A 21,064-nucleotide genomic window follows, 5' to 3' on the forward strand; every position below is an offset into this window, starting at 1 on the left:
GGGTGAGATGAGTCTCCCGTGCCATGTTACTTCAGTAGTCAAAATGGTGTAACCATAAATTTTATCCACAACAGTTTTCATTAGCCTTTTTTTTAGCTAGTCTCGTTATTTTAAATTGCTTCCAGACATCTGGACATCCAGAAACTCTGCAGCAAGGAACCGTTCTCTCCTCATTCTGCTGGCCTTTGCATGTAACAAGTACAGTGAGAAGACAGTTTTATGTTTCAGTTGGGTGAATTTGCTGAGTTGGATGCATCTTGCATACTGAAGGGTGTTAGAACTCCAGGCGTCATTCTTCAGTGTAAACTGAAGAGCTGTTCTAGAAACATGCTGTCCAGTGCTCTAATTTTAGCCCAAGTTAATTAAATAGTATCAAAAAGTGGATTTTATCTCAACTAGCTATGTGAAAGTTAGCTACCTACATCTAAGCAGAGTTTTTACAGTCTCTCTGTAGCTAGTGGAGAGAAAAAGTCACTTCAGAGAGAAACTTCTCACATGACTTTATTTGGATGGGATGAATCACCATGTGGAAATTCTATTGTTTCTGTTGACTGTAGAAGGAACATAAATAATAATAAATGTGCTGCTGTGTCTCAGATAAAGTTAATTTCCTCTATCTTTCTCTACTTAACTACTTTAAACCAGTAAACAGATCAGACGCATAATGACAGTGCATAAAGGGAACAGTGGAAGTGTTTTGAAAGAGATTCACAGAAGCTGATCATGTCCTTCATTCCTCAGAACAAAACCACCAGGAACAGGTGCAAGGTATAAAAAAACCTGTAGTTGTTACACCATGTACTCAGTTTTGCCTCCATTACTGTGTTTTGCAGGAACAAAATCTTCCAGTGCCGTCGACTTCAAGGGTAAAAACATGCTTGATGACAGGGAGAAAGAAGATGAAGAAAATGAGGCATTGGATTTTTTCAAAGAGGAGAAGACACCTGACTTAATCTCACAGCTTTTAACAGTGGAAAATGTCAAAAAAGAGGAGAAAAAAGAAGAGGGAGATGAGGAAGAAGAGGAAATTTTAGACCCTCTTGGTGTAATCAGGTATGGCTAAAATCCTATAAATTAGGTATTTAAATTTTAGCCTTTCTAATAAAGTTGTTGTATGTCACTGTCCCCTCATCTGGGCCTTTTATTACATTGACCACTTTCAGCTAAATTTCACAGAGGAGGAGAGGCCTCTGCATTTCATGAATGAGGTGCCTTGGTAGAGGGAAGAAACATTGTAGTGCCTTTTCAGTGCATTCCTCAGGACATCCAAGTGACAGGGACATCGTGAATGCCTTGATAACAGTCCCAGCTACAGAAGGTTCTTTGCTGGGCACTGCAGGCTTCTACCACAAAACATCAACCCTCCAGCATCCACTGGATGTGCTGTTCTGGAGTACACTGGACTCTGTTTACACTGTCTGGAGCCGCTTTTGAGCGCTTTTCTTTCCTTTTTCCTTTGTCTGAAGGTGTCACATGCTAAATGACATTTAAGGCATAAGCAGTAACAGCTTGAGAAACAGTAATTGAATCAGAGCTTCCTGATATCAGTATCTGGGTTTGTTTACCTGTCCAGTAATTTTCAGACAGTTTTCTTCACTTTTTAGGGTGTCTCAGGCTTTAGATGTCCAAGTAGAGAAGGTGTAGCTGTTCTTGATCTTCAGTAAGCACTGACTGACCCAACTGGATTGTTTCAGCCACCCAGAGTCACCAGCCACTACAGAATGTTCTTTGTCTTGGCTCTAGCCTGTGCTTTCAAAATGCTTCTGCATAGCAATAGGCAGTAACTGATAGTAACAAGCCAGACCCCTCTTAGGTGCTTCCCAGTGACATTAAATAATTTCCAGGGGATCATTCACTCTTGGTTCTAAGCTGGAGTCGCCTACACTAAGTTTGGTCAAATAGGATGATTAACACTGGAAGCACTGTTTGGACTTTGCTCCTGCCATTATAATACTATTTAACTGTAGATGTCCAGATATTGTCCCTTTATACTTGAAATATTTAATCCTTTAAATATCACCAGAAAACATTGGATATTACTCTTTTGACAAAACATGCTGAATTACCCAGCATCAAAGTTATTCTTATGTTAAAGGAGAGTTTAAAAATTTAAATAACTATTCACAATGAACAGTTAGATAAAGCAATACTTTCCACAAAATGGTCCTTAGTTTGTATGTTTACGAAAGCAGCTGTCCATTTTTGGATAGGAAAATGATCTATTGGGTTAGCAAATGCAATGCTATATTTTCCAACTTACAACAAATAGAAGCTGCAAAGAGCTTGCTATGCCAAAAAAAGCAAGAAGTTTGCTTTTCTGCTCTGCACGGTCTGACATAGCATTTGAAAGTCTTGATTATTTTGGTCTTCTAATGCATTGAAGAATGACAAAATCTGGTATTTAATCCTCATTTAGTTTATTGCTTCCATTCCTTCTGAGTACAGAATTCTTACTGAATCAAAATAACTTCATTTATATAAGAAGTATGGTCTTCACTGGGACAGAGCTGCAGCATGACATGTTATGCAGTCAGATGTTTTTCACTCTGAAGGAGTGGCTGGCTATCTATAAAAGAAACTTCCATATCTCTTTATTGTTATTTTTTAACTCTCACATGTACAGTGTTGGGGCAGAAACATGAAAGTGGAAACGAGAATCCTGGGTTGGACTTCACATTGTTTCTGTTCTCTTGTAACTCATCCTGCTTCCATGGAAGGTATTTTCATCTCACATCAATGGAGAACAGATTGGACATCAGCACTGTATCCCAGCTCTGTGCCATCTATTAAGAAGTGTCTGGGTGAAAGGCCAAAGGCAGGAGCTTAGTGGTCAGTGGATGGGCAGCTCTCAGGGGACCATTTTAGGGTGTCTTCTATGCCTGTTAAAATGTTTGGTGCTTACATGCTTTGAAGAGGTAGCTGCAGCCTCACAGCTTTAGTGCTTCAGATGTGCTTTAAGTTACTTTAGCATGGGAATGAATAAACAGGAGATGATGCAGATAGAGAAATGTGTTTAGTAGTAAATTGTCCCCTAGTGCCTAGTAAATTCAGGTTAAAAATTAAAAAAAAAAAAAATCCATGTTCCTTTCCTCTCTGAAAAACCATTGAAAAGATGTAGGATGAGCACTGAAACAAGCCAGTGCATTTCATACAGTAGTGGTGGCCAGAGTGCTTTGAGCAGCAGAGCTCTGACCTAAATTGAATCATGTGTTTGGCATAATCTTACAGGTTTTTTGCTTTCTGGATGAGGATGAAACTGCTCCAGTAGCACAGGCCTCCATATGCTGTCAGCACGCTTCATTTGGTAACAACTTCTCCTCCTGGGCCAGAAGGCTGTGAATTGGATTTGGCCCAGCAGTGCTGCTGTGCTGCTGAACCACCCAATATCCACTTAAATATCTGGCCTTAGGGGTAAGATGCTAAACTAGGGCCTTTTTTTTTCTAGTTTTGTACTGCTGGTGATCATCTAGGTGGAAGCTCATAATGGTCTGGTTCCTTTTGCCTGGAAGAGACATCCCAGTGTTGTTGATTCTCTGCCTCGCGTTCAAGGCTGTGTCTGAGTTGTTCTGATGGCAGGTGGGCAAACTCACTTGCCAATTCAGCTCTTCATCTTTTGTTGGTATTAATGATGATCTACAAGCTTCGTGTTTCTCTGCTTGATGGTTCTTATGCCTCAAAGCTTTCTCTCTGTGTTAGCAGGGTGGTTCTGGGATTCTTAACCACAGAAAGACAGGGGTTTTTGCTGTCCAGATCAGGAACATGTCAAAAACAATACATATTTCTGATTAAATTTTCATCGTTTAACACTCCTCCTTTTTTTTTTTTTTTTGCCCCAGAAACCTGGTTCTTCCTAGAATAAAAGGTGCTCAAAATTAAATTACATTTGTGGGATGCAGTGTTGAAATTCATTTAAATATGTTCTCTTCACCCTCTGCCTTTCTTGATAGTTTGGAATATTGGTATTCCAGTGTATTGTCACCAATTACTCTGCAAGTTTTCCTGGACATTTGTAGAAATCTTTTCAGCTTCGGATAGAATCTACATGTCCTGTAAGAAAAATCACTCCTAATACAGAGTAAGATGATCCCTTGATATCAGCTGTGCATAAGGGAATGAATTACAGTATACTCACTTTTGTAGCAGTGGCACACTTTTAGCTCTATTTCACTTTTCTTAGCACTGTAAGTATACAGTGACTTGTAAGTTGCTGTAAGGATCTCATAGCATTCTTTTAAAGTTAGCATCTCTTGGATTTGGGTCATTTTTCATTTTTTTTCTCAAGCCACAATCATTATAATTTTCCTTTGTTAAAATGTTTTAATTCCCTTATAAGTAGGAAATCAGATACATATTTAACTCCCCATTGTAGGGGCAATATTAGGTATATTGACTTAGCTTTGTCACTGCTCTTTATCACTCTTTATCACTCTTCTTTAAATCTTCTTTAAATCCATTGCAGATACATATTTTTAAAACCTTAGTAGGCTACCATGGTGCTTTGGTATCTGGGTTTTTAGAGCTTGCAGTATCTTTTAACAGTGTTTTAAAGGATTTTCCTCATAAATTGCAAAATAGTACTGTGTGGCTAGTCTCAGTTGCAGGGAGTTCTCCAACTGGAATGCCTTTAGGAATGAAAGGAACAAGAGCGATGGATCTGAAAGAGGCTAATCCTCTGAAGGGCAAGGCATGGAAGAGAGACACAAGTTGGATTAGCTATTCACCTGAACTTGATGGTACTGTTGAAAATTCTGCAATGGAAAAAGGTGTGATTTGCCAGTGGTTTGAGGGAGGTTGGCATGGAGAGAGGGGAGCTGTGTGAAGCAGGGATCGAGAGCAGCAGCAGTGCTCAGCCAGCTCGGCCGTGCCAGGGTGCCTTGGCCAGGGCTGACTGAGCTGTGTCTGGCCGTGGCTGTACCATGGCATTCTCCTGTCCTCTCAGTGAGGTTGGCTGTGTCCAGAATGCCCACTGGAAGTGGCTGCTGGCCTGTGCTGCCTCCTGGGCTGTGGTTGGGATGGTTTGGCAGAAGGCAGGTTGTCCCATGCCAGGGGGGTACCAGGGACTGATCTAACAGCTTGAATTGTTGAACTGAGCTCCTGTGCTCAGGCCCAGGCTGTGAAGGCATTACTAAAAAAGCCAGTATGGCCCTATGTTCCTCTACCCACAGAGCTTTCTGCCTGCTGCCATCTTTGCTCCACTCTGCCCTCAAGGTTCTCTAGGGCTTGGCTTTCTGTAGGGAATTCAGGCATCCAGTTGTGGATTTTTTACTTAATTCAAGCAAGATCAAGTTCACATTTCTAGGTCTTAATCTTAAAGCAAGTTAAAAAACACATCACAGTAACTGAATTGGGTTTTTCTTCTTCCTCTGTGGGTGAAATACAGAGTTTTACTGTTTGTATGTTGAAGCCAAGAGCTTTAGCATCCCTCTCCTCCCACTTTGGAGTTAACAACAACTGAATTTAATACTTGTATTCAGTTCGTTCCAAAAAACATCAGACAGCAGCTGATTAAAATGACTGCAAACCAGCTCCTCTGAACAAAGTAGCAGCAACTCTGGAAAAGGAGTGTGGCTGCCTCATGGGTTAAAAGATGCAGCAGCCCTTTCAGTGCATGCATTTTTTCAGCTGCAATTAACTTCTGAGGTAATATTTGTTCACCACTTTGGGAGAACCCACCTTTTCCTGAGCTTTCTTTTCCTGTCTTCATCAGCTCTCTGCAGCTCTCACAGGAGGCTCTCCTCCACACACAGTTCCTTCCCTTCTGTCCTTTTTCCTTTGCCTCCCTAAATCTTTCAGTGTCAGCATATATTTCCTCAGGCATAGGTTTTTCCTGGCAAACTGCACAGAGGTGAGTATTCCCTAGGAAAGAGTTCTTCTATCTCCTCGTGAGTCCTGGAGAGTTTCGACTCTGTGCCTTTACTGTTGTTTCACAGGATTTCCCCTGGTGGCTTCTCCTCATCCAGATTTGTGCCTCTCCTGAGGAATACAGACACGTGGGTAGGTGGAAGCTTTGCATCTGTTGTGTTTAAACACAGCTACAGCTAAGTCCTGACAATAGTTAGGAAGGGATGGGGCTGGTTAGGGCTGACCTTTTGGGTGTCTTCTGCCAGAGGTTTTTTCAATCTGTGTAGCTGTTTATTGCTGGGGTCAAGCTCAAGCACCTCCAGTGCTAGAGGTTTGCTGTTGCTGGGTTTAGTTGGTGAGGAGATTATTAAAGCACTCAGTGCTTTTCCTGGCTGCAGATGAAATGAGTGATGGCTTGGAGCAGCAGATTGGCAGGGAATGAGCAGCCAGGAGCCAGCCCTGGCCTTGCTAGAGCCTGCGGAGCCAGGCAGGCTGCAGGAGGAGATACCTTGGCACACAAGCCAGCAGTTGTTTCTGGGTTGCATCCTACACCTTCGTGTTTCCCAGCCCCTTAATGGCAGCCAGGCTAGAGTTTGACTCCTCAGTTGTTGATCCCAGTGCTCCCTTTCCTTTGCTCTTCCCTGTTGTGGTAGAAGACCCTGGAATGGCCTCAGCCTTTTGTCTTCAGGGACGAAATGCCTCAAAGTGGCAACATTTGATCTCGCTTCCTCTGCCAGAAACCTTGGGCAGCTGAGAGTGGCTGTTGAAGAGGCAGAAGTCAGCTTAAGGGGAATCCTACATTTAGCATCTTTCCAAGTGGTTTTATTGGTGGAGTGCCCAGAGCTGTAATAGGTGAGGGCAGTGTACTTTCTTATGGATTTTCCCCTCCAAGGAAGAAAATTTCTGCAGGCTGGAATGGTGTTGTAGCACAGCTGCTGTCTGCTGGACAGATGGTCTGGAGCAAACTCGTCAAAATTTGTGTTCAGCTGCTGTGCCTTCTGGTCCTTGGCTGGCAGGGTTGTATTCCTGCCACTCCTCAGGCATCCTACTCCTCAGCCACTCGCAAATTCACAGCTGCCTTTTGGTCCAGCCAGGTACGTGTTTGCCTTCCCCTCTGAATTCAGTAGGATTTATACACAGCATTAAAACAACTTGTCTTTTTGTCCTGGTCAGCTAAGAGAGAGTGAAGGTGTCAAAACATCAAAGAAGAGAGAAGATACTGGTTATTTTTTCTTTAATAAAATTCAGATAGTCAAAACAATGAACGAGAAAATAGGGCTTTGTTTTCCTAGCAGTGTGTGTATTCGTGCTCACAGCTGTGAAGCCTTCAGAGATTTAAACAGGCAAATCTTTATTTTCTGTCAGTTGTTGAGTCACAAGCTTAGGTTGCAAGGCATGTTTGACCATCACTTTGCCAAGTGACACAAGTATTTGTCACAATTCCCATCCAGCTGCTGTCAGATTGGCAGTTCACAACATCCCAGTAAACAACCCCATTGGTCTTCTACTGACAGATGAAATTTTTCTGAAAACCAAGGATAATAGTCTGGTATAGTGTTCTTCTCCATCAAAGAGAGGAGAAAGAAGAAAAGGGAGCAAAAATTCTGTAATACCTACCCAGTTAAAGGAAAAGCCTCACTTTTCATAAATTGTCTGGTCTCAACCTTTTTTAGGGGCAACTTTGTAGCCTCTCCTTGGGGTTGTTTTTAAGTGAATGACTAGGGAGTAAAGCAGGTCGGCAGGAATTCAGTCCCTCCAGTTTGTCTCTCCTGAACCTTTTTGTTTTGATAGATGCTTTGTGAGTGGTATTTTCCCATGCAGTGGGCTTTCCTTTCTCTTCTGCCGCCAATCCCATCTCCTGAGAACAGCTTCCAATGTGTTTGTTTAATGCAAATCTTGCTGTTCCCCCACAAATGGAAGGTTGAGGGTGATTGAAAGAAAACGATGGAAAATTAAGCCACGTTTAGCTGCTGGATCTCACGGAATCATCCATATTAATCCTGTGTTACGTCTTTTGAGTGGGAGAAGCCTGATCTCTTGGCATAACTCTACCAAGGCTTGTGTGGCTCCAGGCAGTGGACCTGAGACCCTTTCCTGGCTGTACTGTCCAGCCAGGGGAGTTGAGTTGGACATGTGAAGGTCTCGGCCCTCTTCTCTCATGGCTTTCTTTGGGAGGGCAGACTGAATAGAATTATGCTCAGGAAAACAGATCTTTGGGTACCCCCGGGCCTGTAGTTGACATATGTTCTGTGCATAAGAGCTCTATATTGCACAGGTAATTGCTGCTATGTCTGCTCCTGGCAATCAGAAAGAACTGTACCTTGGGATCAGAGCTAGGGAACTCGCACTGTTGGTGGGGTTTGGAGTAGATACACAACTCACAGCTCTAAAGCTGGCTGCTCTGTGTTTTCTTTTATTTTGGAAATAGGCATTTCCCTGGCCTAAGGAAAACTTGTGAGAGTCCTCCCTCTGCCAGCATTGTCCTTATCTGCATTCATATTTCCCTGTCTAGTGTTGGATTTTTGGTCCCACGAGAATATGCAGTCATTATTTCCGCAGGTTTTTAAGCAATCGCCTGGCTTAAAGTTCAGTGGTGAGTTTCTGTCATGACTGGCTTGAGTGATTCCAGTGCATACATAGGTGGAACATGAGGATCCTTTGGGAAAGAGTTTAAGTAATTATTTTAATGTGCTTCATTTTCTTTCTGATTAGAACACAGAATATACTTTAATGGGTTTTATAAATAGTTAATTTGTGTTTATGCCATCATCCTAAGCCCAAAGGGCTGAAAATAGCTCTCTTGTCTGTGTAGTGTTGCAGCTGTGTGTACCATCCGGTGGTGTTTTCAAGCAGAACACAAATGTAACTACACCTGGGGTAAAATGCAGCAAGGACTTAATTTCTTCATGCAACACTTCATTGCAGCATCAGGCCGTAAGTGAAGAACACTTAATTCAACTGGAAATGCAGAGGGAATTGCACCCATGTAAATGCAAATACCCAGCTTGGAATTTGACCAGATTGCTAAAGCAGATTGTCTGCTTTTAAGAAAGATTTCACAGGATTTGTAACAGACCTGGTTCATTGTTTACAATGTACTAAAGGGATAAAACTTAACATGGACTTTTCTGTATACAGGACTGTAGAGCCAAGTAATACCAGGGAACTGGAATAAAATGCCATTGCCACTAGCTGGCACCAGCTTTCAAATAATTTCCATAGTCCTCTGAGTGAACTCATGGCTTTTGGTTTCCCCCTCCCGTATGGCAGCGACGCACAGGCATTTGCAGCAGAGCTGGGCAGCACTGAAGGTGTGCAGGAGCTACTGTGAGCCGCTCTGCAGGTGTATCCAGCATTACTTAACTGAGACAGGAGGAGTAGTAGGCAGGAGATCCTTTAGAGAGGCTACAGGATAAATTTATAACTACACAGAATCAAAAGTTCTTTTTTTTTTTACTTCTCCTTTGGAAGAGGATTGAACATGATGTAATTGGGCAGATTTAAACGTGTTTTGTTTCATGGACTTTACAATAATAGGATGACTCAAGTCCTTAATTAGAATAAAAAAGCATTACCTCATCGATGAGCCTGCTCCTTTCACCAAGGCAGGACAAATCTTTAATCGACAGATGCAGGGAACTGCTCATAGATGAGACAGACTGCTAATGAGGATGGATTCAGAGCTGCCCTATTGCTTTACTGTTCACTGAGTAAAACAGAATTTCTGGCCATACAAGCTGTGGGGTGAATGTGTGCTCAGTTTAAGTCGAGATGGGAGACTTGCTTTTCCTTTCATCTAATGCTGTCAGGTTCCTAATTCAGCAGACTTACTAAAACCATTGTTCCATTTTCCCCCTCGACCTGCTGCAGACATTTCTGTCTTCATTTCAAAGGATCAAAGAATCAGCTTTTGGAATACCATTTTTGAAAGCCATCTGTAAAACTTTGCCAAAAATGCATGATTTAGCTATATAACTATAGGCTGGTACTAATTAACACACCTGGGGGGTCATATCTCTTACTACTTGCGCCTTGCAGCATTTGGCCAGGTCTAGAATCATCTGAAGAATCAATTAAAAAGGAACAGTCCTAAGGACAGATGCATCTGGGACTCAGCAGCTCTTCATTCTGCACTTGAATTTCTTGGATCATATCACACTACTTAAAAGTTAGGTTTCTCCATTATCCCTTTAGTAAAAGGAATAAAACTGATTTTATAGATCTGCCTGGGGAAAAATTTCCCTTTGCACAGAAATGTGGCATTCAGATAGTTCTTAATGACCATTGTCATTGAAGCAAAAGAAATGCTTTCCATTACCTTCTGTACATTTTGGGTAAGAGTCAAACCCTTTCTTTCCATATTGCCTGAGATGCCCAGTCATATCCAGATCACAGGGGGAGTAAAATTTATTACAACAGTGAAATACACAGCTCTGGTAGGTGGTTTGGCTGTGGCTAAACTAGTAAATAAAAGCAGAGAGGAACTGTAGCGTTGCTTTTGCCAACTAGAATAAAGTAGCTTCTGTCCAACAGCTAAATCCTTCTGCTCCCCAGAGCAAGCTGGCTGTGTCCAAAACAGGAAGGGCCCCTAAGCTTGTACTGATCCCTAAACTTTGTCTAGGCATCATTTGGGAAAGCAATAATTAGCCTGGGCCTAATTCATACCGGGGAGCATGCTAAAAACTCACAAGGCATTTACTGTGCCCCAATTATCCCAGCCCAAGCACTCACCACATTTATTTGCTGTTGACCTTTTGTTGCCCTCAGGGAAGCCTGAGGAAGGTGCATTTTTAGGAGTTAGGATTGGAGCAGTTGGGGCCCTGTAACGAGGTACAGGCAGTGCTGAGTGTATGCCTGGCACCTGAGGATGCTCCATGGCCATAAACCCCCAGGGGCATTTTGCAGCAAGGGTGGTCTGGCTGCTGTGGCTCTTCTCAACTGGCACTCTGTTGGGTGGTGGCATAGCTCAGGAGCAACCCCGGGGCTGGAGAGGTGCAGCCTGCCTCTTTTGGGCTGTAACAGAGTTCACCCATGTGGGTGTGAGCTGTGGTGTATCAGGTGGCTTGGAAAAGATCTTGACTTCGATTTTCACTAGTATAGATTATTTTCTGAAGTCTGCTCTATGAACCACGATTTTCTGTAGTAACTGCTCTTTGTCACGATACACAAATGGATTGGAGTGGCATGAATGGAAGGCTTCTAAGCTTCTCTCTTCCTTGCTTTATTGGTTTTTGTCTGTAATAGCATCTGAGGCATACTTGATGGCATCATTAAACACAGAACATGATGTCATGCCCTCAAAACTATCTGATAACATTACCTAGACCTGTTTGCAACAGACATCTCAATTTTCATCTGTGTGATGGCTTATCTGCCAGCATAGGCTGTTGTTGTGTGTAACAGTCTTGGCCTGGAACTTGTTCCTGAATCATCCATCTTTCTCCTCTTGACTGTGAGTGACAGAACCATGGCCCCAACTGTTCCTGTAATATGAAAAAAAGCAAATGTGTTCTCAAGAGACTCCTGAGGGATAAACCCACACTTCCTCCCTCAGGGGCCGTTACACCAAACCCTGACCTCATTGGAGTTGTTTTTATTTGTTCAGTGGTGCTGCCAAGAGACAAGGGCAGTGCCACACAATGCAGGATGCTGGAACAGGAAGGAGAAGCACATGGTCCAGAACTGTGTGCCAAAGTCTCAGGAGAATTAGTTTCAATTCTTCATTTCAAAGACATCCTGTTTAGGCTGCAGATAGCTCACTTCTGGTTTTCAGGACCACATTTTGTTCCTGACCTGTAAAGGAACAGTGCTGGCATGCTCTGATGTTCAGAGGTGCTGTGAGAGTGAATTCTGAAAGGTTGTGAGGTGTTTTGGGGCTATCCAAACATTGTGGTTTGTTGACAGTAAGCATTGGTTTAATTGGAGGTGGAGCCTGTTGTAGCCCTTACTCTCACGGAGGAGCTGGTCTGCCAGTCCTTTTCCAGCTGTTGGCAGCACAGCACCATTGCTCATAGGAGGGATGCCGTCATGGTGCCACTGTGTGCTGCTGGTGGATATTACGAAAGATGCGAAGTTGTCCTTAAACCCTACAGCCAAATGGACGAGACGGCAAAGGACAGCAGTCTCCTTTCTGTGCTCTGCTTATCACTTCTTCCTGGAAGGGGCTGGTATCCAGGACCCCTCACAAGGACCATTTCTAGAAGGTGACATGGACATCAAGCTTCCCTCCATATACAGTCTTCTGGCAGTATCACACCAGTCTTTGTTCCTTCAAACACCCCCACTTTGTTCTGTGCCCAAAGCATGTCATTAGCACCAGTTCAGGCTATGACTTTGCAGAGCTCTAGCACAACCCTCATGTTATTTCAAGCACTTTGAACTTAAAAACAGATGCAGAATAAACATTCGTTCCAGGACACCACACAGAACAAGGGAAGACCAAGGCCAAGTGTTTTAAAGGATGGATACAGTCCTGCACCAGCCCTCTTGTTTCACAGGGTAGGTGTGTGTGCTGCCTCCTGTGCTCATGGCACCTTTGCTGTGGAATTCACTGTCAAAATCTTTCCCTTCTTCAGAGAGACCACCAGTGGCCCACCAAAGCCACTGTGTCAACTGCCCTCCTCAGCTGGGCATGGGAGAGAAATTATGACAGACTCATGGGTTGAGATAAGGACAGAGGGAGATCATTCACCAGTGACCGTCACAGGCAAAACAGGCTCCGCTTGGGGAAATTAACTGAATTTATTACCAGTCAAATCAGAGTAGGATAATGAGAAATAAAATTGAATTATAAAATACCTTCCCCCAACCCCTCCCTTCTTCCTGCACTCAACTTCACTCCTGATTTTCTCTACCTCCCCTCCAGCAGTGCAGGGGGATGGGGAATGGAGGATGGGGTCATGCATCACGTGTCATCTCTGCTGCTCCTTGTCCTCCGGGGGAGGACTCCTCACACTCTTCCCCCATGGGGTCACAAGTCCCACCAGCAAACCTGTTCCAGTGTGGGCTTGTCTCTTCATGGGCCGCAGGTCCTCCCAGGAGCCTGCTCCAGTGTAGGATCTCCACAGGTCACAGCCTCCTTCAGACATCTATCTGCTCCAGACTGGGATACCCCACAGGCTGAAGGTGGATCTCTGCTCCCCCATGGGCCTCCAGGGGCTGCCGGGGCACAGCTGCCCCACCATGGGCTGCACCAGGGGCTGCAGGGGACTCTCTGCTCTGGCACCTGGAGCATCTTCTCTGCCTTCTTCGCTGCCCTGGGCATCTGCAGGACTCTTTCACATTCTCATTCTCTCCTGGCTGCAGTTGCAGAATAATTTTTCTCCCTTATCTATGCGATCATAGAGGCACTACCACAGTGGCTGGTGGGCTCAGCCTTGGCCAGTGAGGAGTCCCTCTTGGAGCTGGCTGGCATTGACTGTCAGACGTGGGGAAGCTTCTAGCAGTTTCTCACAGAAGCCACCCCTGTAGCCCCTGCCCGCTACCAAAACCTTGTCATGCAAACCCAGTACAGCAGGTACCAGTGTCCCCTTTGGAAGAGCAAAGGAAGATGAAGTGAGACAGGAGTGAGGCCAGAAGCTGGGTGGGCAGCATGAAGGGGCTCGGCTACAGGAACAAGTCAGCCCTATGAATCAGCATTTTGACCATGTTTGACGTACTGTATTTTTACAACCACACTGACTCTCTGGTGTTTGTTCTCTGTCCTGGCCACATGGTGTGTGAAAGGTCTGCTGTAGTATTTCTGCCTATGGATCCAAATCCTGAAATGCCCTGGGTCTGTGTTTTCTGTCTGAAATCATCATTCTTCCTCCAACATTGCCATAGCCACTGTAACACCAGGGAATAAAAGCTTAAAACATTGTGCAGTTACTTGTAATTGCTACTCCCCTGCATCATTTCAGCACTTTTCCACTAGTCCCTCTTACTGACACAGATCAGTGATACAGTTTCTGTTCTGTGTATTCAACCAAAGATTCTCCTTACCAAACCTCAGGTAATTTTTCACGTCTCCAACTTATTAAATGGTACAAGATTCTTCACAGTGTAGAGCTTTAATGTTCTTTGAGTGCATTTAGGATTTGTGAGTCAGCAAACTGACCCCAAGGATCAGGCTCACACTGTGAGTGACCAGTAGCTAAGCCTGGAAAAGGCTCTCCTTGGCTGATGGAGCACTATGTTTGTTGCTTTTTGTCCCCACACAAGCCTGAGGTCTCACATCATCTGGGGTATGAGAGCCTGAGATGTTTACCAGCATTTCTGCCCACAGTCTGTTTTCCCTGATCCATTTTCCTTGCAGCACAGGAGCCTTCAGTGTTTAATGCAGCCATCCCAAGGGGCTGGCAGGCAGGAGCAGATCATTGGGTGGCTGAGCAGGAGAGCAAGGAGTGGGCTCTGAAAGGAGTTGTGTGGATCTACAGGCTCATGTTGCTTGTGTCAAGTCATAATCCTCAGAGATGCTAGCTGGAGGCCTGAGATCATCTATCTGCCAGCTCTGAAGGGTGCTGTGGGAATAGTGTGTCACTGTGGCTGGGCTGAGCTCAGAGATTTTTTGCCGGTAGGAGGGGAATTTTGTTACGATTTTGGAATATTATCATGGCTGCCAAATAACACCAGCAGTGAGTTGGATCATGTGCATAAGCCAGAACACTTGTGAAGGCTGCTCATTCTGTTTTCTTTCAGGCACGTGTTGTGGCTTGCTGGCAGCAGGTTCCAGTGATTCAGTGCCCAGCCCCCCTGTGCTCCCCAAGGGGCTCATGGTGCTTCCCCACTGGACTCCCCTCCAGCCTGACAGCCAAGTGCTGGCACATCAAGCTCAGTGCCCAGCTCCTGGAATTACTGACCTTGCAAAAGCTTCTCTGCTAAGAGCTCAGGCTAGTTAGCGACAAAATCATAAATAGGAATCCAATTTAAAAAATGCAGAATTATGTCAGGCATTTTTCTGCTTACAGCAGACAGCAGCCCCTAGGCAGCTGCCACTGCAGAGCCTCAGTGTCTTGCCTAGGAGGGAGAGTTTGCATCTGGGGTGTTCCCTGGTGTGACTGTCCCTACAGTCTGACCTCCAGCAGTGTCTGCAACATCACAAGTGGAATTGCTTTGTGCAATAGGTATATCCATGGCCTAGGGAATATTTCACCCAGAGCAATTTTATCTTACCTCTGTTAAAAAAAAAATCATCACAAGAAACCTGTAGGCAGGAAAGCTGTGTTCTCTTTTCATGGAAGATGTTTTGATCTCATGATCAGCAGGAGAGGCAGCAGCCGGAGCACGGCGCTGTGTCTGCAACAGCAGTGTCATTTAGCTCTGACAATGTCTCACTGTGTCCTCCTCTCTTGTAGTTCCTATGGAGCCATCTCTGAGTTGTGGTGAGAGGTCTGTTTTACCCATGGCACAGCCAAGAGGAAAAAGTGACCTCTGTGAACAGTAAGATGGGAGGCAGGGAAGGCAGTGGGGAACCAGGCTCAGCCCCATCATCCCTCCTCCAGTTGATGCAAATCCTGCTTGGCTACTGCTGGAATCTGCTCACTGCCTTGGTAACTGGCCCTTCTCAAGCTTTTCTTAAGCTCTTTAGATGTGGTGTGACACGTATGTCAGACAAAATTTAAGACTGGAACATCATGTGCAGGTTGCTAGAGGTTTTCTGTAGGCTGGGGGTTGGTCTGTGCAGGTACCAGGCAAAGAGAAGGAAAGGTACCCTTCAGACTGAGCTTTATGTGGAGCGTCAGGGATTAGAGAGGCCAGACATTTTTTATGCAAACATCCTCTATCCTATTTGAAGCTTTTCTGTTGACAGACAGAGAAAAAATAGAGTTAGGTCTGCAGTCTGGGCTCCTGTAGCCGTTTTGCTTTAGAATGTGGTGAGGAGGCAATTCAGGTGAGGCAGTAGCAGAGTGGAAATGGTCTCCTCTTGAGGAGCACAGTGTGAGGCCAGGGGGCTGGCAGCATTCTGTTGTGAGGAGTGAAAGATTAAATAACCTAAAATTAAAACTTTATTAAGTAGAGGTAGCGGTTACAGTCAGGCTGCCTGTCCTGGAAGGAGGCACCAGACAGTTGCAGATCCTGCTGATTTGATCTTGCCAAGGCCTGTAGTGAGACAACACCTTAAAACTTTTAGTTTTAAGCTGAAAAAGGGTAGGTTTAGATGAGATATAAATACAATAAAGGTGGTGAGACACTGGCCAAGAGAAGCAGTGGATGATGCCCCACCCCTGGAAGTGTTCAAGGCCAGGTTGGACAGGGCTCTGAGCAACCTAATGACAGGTGTCCCTGTACACAGCAGGGGGGGTTGGAATAGGTGAACTTTGATGTCCTTTCCAACCCAAACCATTTTCTGATGATACTGTTGCATGAGGTGTGAGTGCCCAACACATCTGAAAATGAGTGTGTGAATGTGTGTAGATGAGGTATCAACTGTTCACATGTTCAGTGCTTTTTCAGGAAATAGCTCTAACAAGAAGCTACAGTAGTGTGTTCATGTGGGGAGGGGAGGGGGTTTCAGCATTGAAGAAACCAATCACTTCGCCAAAATGGTTGCTATTTGCATTCATCACTTCTAGTTGCTACTTTTAAGAAGTCTCAGCATGACATTGCATACGTTCAGTACCTTTAATTTCCTCTTTGTGAGGCCTTCTTTTTAAGTGCTCCCAAATCTGTTGAGAGTGTGGCAGAAAACATGCTCACTAGCAAGTTTTTTTCACACACAGTTTCAGCTTGGGTGACTTGGATTGTGAGGCTGCTCAGGATGTTTTGTGAAGAATGTCTCGTGAAGGGATGATGTTGGCAGGTTGATTTAATTACAGTGGTCAAATTTAGATTCCTGTGGCACATTTTATTGCTGAGTTATACTCCATATAGACATCACTTTACAGGCATGCAACACAGTACTCACTCAAGAATTTGTTCGTTTTGGAGCGACAGACCTGTAACAATCATTAATTAATGTAAGAGAATGAATTTTTTTTCTTAGCATGTAATTGTTATAGGGTTAAAAAGAGTTTCCTGAGAAGTAATTCCTGAAATGTAACTATTCCTGAAAGTAATTCCTTTATCTTGAGTAGTGACTTTAAAGGAAATAAACCAAGGAATAATGTCTTTCAGAATTTGTTAAGTCCAAACTGTTCTCCCTCAGCAAGTCTTACACTCTGGTTTAGTCTAGAAAATCTGAGGAAAATGATAAAGAAATCTCCTTTATGTTAATTTTCTTTCTTTGCAGTCTACTCTGTAACCTTAATTCCCTTGCCAGGCTTATGAGTGCCTGAGTGCTTTATTAATTATTTAGTTGAAAACATTTTAGGAAATGTTTTCTGTATTATGATTATTGCTAATGATCTGTGTATTAAGCAAAAGTTGTCCATCTGTGGTCTTCTCATCTGCTTTCAAATTACATTGGAAAAGGATATAATCAGAAAACTTGGGGAGAGGTTATAAACACAGCTTGCCTTTGTTTAGGAAGAACAGGTACTCTCGAGTTCTGAACCCTTGAGAAAAATCTGTTCCTTCAGGCTCTCTTTCCATCTGCTGCTCTGCTGGAACAATAATCCAAGGCTGACCTAATCTGGGAGCTGCAGCAGACAAACTTTGCAACTGAATGCTCTTGTTCCAAATGATTTCTAATTGGAGATTTATTTCATCAGTTACACATGATCTTATTTTGAGACATGCCAAAGCCATTTAAAATACTGTAAATTAGCGTGTTGTCCACAAGGAAAATATTTCTGTGTGAGGTAAAGTATCCCTGCAGCCAGCACTTGTCGTGGTGGCTTAATGCTTAGGAGTGAGGCTGTGTGAGTGATGGGCTTTGAATTTCTATTGGTCATCCCTTGGCCAAAGCGGATGAGAATGACTCCTTTTGTCCTGTCTGTTGTTATCAGGCAGCTCTGGAAAATGAGCACTGTTGAGTGAAAAGAAAGCAGCAGATGACATTTTGTTTTCTGCACAAACTAGTGTATAGGATCTTTGTTTTTCAGACGTGGTTTTCAAGATGTGCTAATATTGCTGCTATTTTAGCTGTAGCTGTTTTGTTCAAGCCTGAACGTAGATTTGTGGGAATTGGGACGTCCATTTATATTAGTGAGCTCTTGCCTTGTAAAATTCCATGGATACCTAATATATGAGTATGTATATTCTGAATAAGTCTTTTTTAATGTTACTGTTACACTCTTTTTCTGGAGCATAATCTTATTTCTATAAAAAAGAGATGGTCATATTTTCAGAATAATAAAATCTGAAAACTTCTGCCTGTGTGCTGAGGTTACATGTGCTCTTGATAACGACACTCATTGTTTTAACCCAGCAGTGAGCATGGGGCAGGGACTCCTCTCTGTATGGAGCACAGTAGACATGCTCTGTGACTTAAAGCAGTGTTACCCAGCTTTGGATCCGGGGTTCCAGTGTTTCACAAACGCTATCACACACACAGGTCTGGAAATCTTCTGACTTTGGAGTCTCTTAGCCATCCTCGTTGCCATTTTCCACAGAAAGCTTTTGTGCATTGTGGCTGTGCCAGTGAGACCTGGAGGCTGCCAAATGAGTGACCTACATTGTGTCAGTAAACAGGAGAACTGTGCTCACAAAGTGAGTGAGGTTTGAAACTGTCTGCATACAGGGTTTTGTTGACATTTTCATGGGTGATTTGAGCAGCATTTGGGAGCCAGGAGTCTCAGCTGGACTTTAAAGTGTTCCAGCAGCCTGCCTAGGTGGATTTGTATACTCTAATTTCTGATCGTCCAGTTTTGGTCCATGTCAGTTAGGAGGCCAGTCTTTCTGTACAGTCACTGAGGAGGCAGTCTGGCTCCTTTTTAGTCAGAGCAGGAGACAGGAGTGTTATTTGAGGTATTCTCATAGTGCTTCCTGTGTAGACATCTATCGCTCTCTCGGGCTCCGTGGGCTCTGCAGTTTCTGTGCTGGAGCGTGAGGTGCAGCGATCTCTCAAAAGCGTCTCCAAAGCGAAGCCGCTCAGCAGGACAGGCCACACACTCACCCAGGCGTGCACGCACAAACGCACGCACAGCTTCAGTAATATGGTCAGAGGCAAAGAGGCAGGAAGGGGCTCTGCACAGAGTTCCACAGGAGCAGTTTATTGCTTCCACACTGTGAAGGATCCCAGAGGCAAAGACGAGAGCAGTGGAAAGCTCAGGTTTAAGTACGGGAGTGGGGCAAGCACCAGGGACCAATGGTGAAGCTCTGGGGGAGTGGTGAGGGGCAAAGGCCAGTGGGGAGAACCTGGAGTGGAGAACTTTCTGGGATATGAAATATATAAGGTAGCAAGGGGGTGGAGGGGCCACGGGCCAACCAGGGAAGCAGAACTGGGGTAGATTAACATACCAGAACACTGGACCCTGGGAGAAGCTTTTCTGGTCACCCTAACCTGAGGAGAATCTTTTGGTACTAGGGACTTGTCCCACCAGCAGACACTCTTTATCCCTTGTAACGTAGGCTCACCGGCCACCACAGACGTCAGTAAGGCTCAACTGAGTAAATAGTTTCTGCTGAACAAAGGATACATCATCTTTAGGGCTGGTTTGGTTTTTGTTAAGGTTTTAAAAGTCACTAGAGTGATGTTCCCAAAGTTCACTTGTTTCATAAATGAAGAAATAGCAATAACACGGGTCATCTTCTGCCAGCTGGATGCTGATAGTTTCAAAATGTCAGATGCCAAGGTTGTGAGCATGATGTATGAAGAAGGTGCTAATGAAGTGCAGGGTTTGAGTACAGTAATACTTTGGAAGACTCAATGTTCCTTCATTTCTGTCTTCCCCAAAGACTCTGCATTCCTACACAAGTTTACTGCACCCTGGTACATCATTGTCATCTAATTACCTGTCCTTGCAGCTTCTTCTCTGCCTGGCTGCCAGCTTGGGATTTCACGATCAGCTCAGCTCCAGCTGAGTCCCTGGGCCCTCTCATGGGGAGGTAGCACCAATATACAGAGAGAGGATAGGTGGGCAGGCAAGATGCACACTCAGGCCAGCTGCAGAACCTCAGACAGGCTCTGAAACTTCTCACACCCCCCTTCTCATCCATTAACCTCTGCTCAGCAGTACAGTCTGGACTGGCACAGCTAAATACAGAACCGTGGGAATCCTGTTTCCCGCTTAGGGACTGACCTCAACAGAGTCCCTGTGTGGATATGCTGGAATTACTTGGCAGTTCAGCAGTGGCTTCCTTAGAAGAGTAGTCAGGGGAAACAACTTGAAGGCAGAAAAACAACTTCCTCCTGTTCATACCAGTACCAGACAGGCCCAGCAGGTCTGGCCCTGTGCCCCGTAGCTGCCAGTGTAGTCCCCTGGCCAAACAGAAAGTGAGCCCGTGTCAGTGGGCTGGTTTGGTGGCCAGACTCCACAGAGGCTTGTTACCAGGACCTTTCAGTTCCATTATTTTTGTTTTACATGCTGTTCTTTATGATGCTCTTTATGATTCTCTTCCCTTTCTTTGGTATTTCCCACCATTCTGGTATTGTTTACTGCAAATATTTGAGCTAACTAATAGTAAACTCCTTGCTAACTTCATGGGGGTGGAGACCTGTTGCTTGGCAATGTACTGGCTCCTTTATATAATGACCTGTGCCATGATGGGCTCTTCTTATGCATCAGGAGAGCTGTTGTAACTCTCTGAATGGACAACGAGTCTTGTCAAAGACTTTTGGCATTCTCCAGGTTGGCAAATCCTCACCTATATTGTCATTCACATCTCAAAGACTACTTTGTGAGGTATGAATTATGCAAATAAATGTTGCTTCTTCCCTAGTAGATCAGATTTATTTGTATTTACTAATTATTTTTTTTAATCAGTTTGTCAGCTCTGAAAGACTCAGTCCTACTGTTCTTCTGGTTTTGTTGTTGTTTGTTTTACCTTTTCCTTTAATACTTAGGTTCATTTGAATGATAGATCCCTTACTACAGTTAATAAAACAATGAATTTGGGTTTTTGTAGAAATCCTGGGTGAAAGCTGCCTGTACATATTATAACTTCAGATTTTGGCAGGTTTTGAAAGAAGGGTCTTTCACAAATATTTCAGTTTGAAGCAGTTCCTTGGAGCTGAGCTTTCAAAGCTCAAAAGAGTAGCTCAAATTCAGAAGTTACTCGAGGCATATCCCTGATGAATATGAATGCAAAAAAAAGGGAAATTCATTAAAGTTTCTTCTGCTTTAAAATGAAGGTTTTTGTCGTAAATAGTTCAGCAAACTAGTTGCTTCACCTTCATATACCTTTAGTGTATCACATAGGG

The 21,064-nt window shown here is 44.1% G+C and overlaps 1 protein-coding gene across 1 annotated transcript in view; it reads left to right on the top strand.

Annotated features, from left to right (window-relative positions):
• Positions 1–21,064, top strand: part of HS1BP3 (HCLS1 binding protein 3) — a 50,607-nt gene that overhangs the window by 16,719 nt on the left and 12,824 nt on the right. Inside the window, exon 4 of the mRNA XM_042032883.1 lies at positions 834–1,053. Coding sequence (XP_041888817.1) covers positions 834–1,053 — 220 coding nt within the window. The remainder of the gene's footprint in view (positions 1–833; positions 1,054–21,064) is intronic.

This window comes from Corvus kubaryi, unplaced genomic scaffold (genome assembly GCF_017639235.1).
Source record: "Corvus kubaryi isolate FWS band 111438036 unplaced genomic scaffold, C.kubaryi_AGA036_p1.0 37354, whole genome shotgun sequence".
Classification (NCBI taxonomy): domain Eukaryota; kingdom Metazoa; phylum Chordata; class Aves; order Passeriformes; family Corvidae; genus Corvus; species Corvus kubaryi.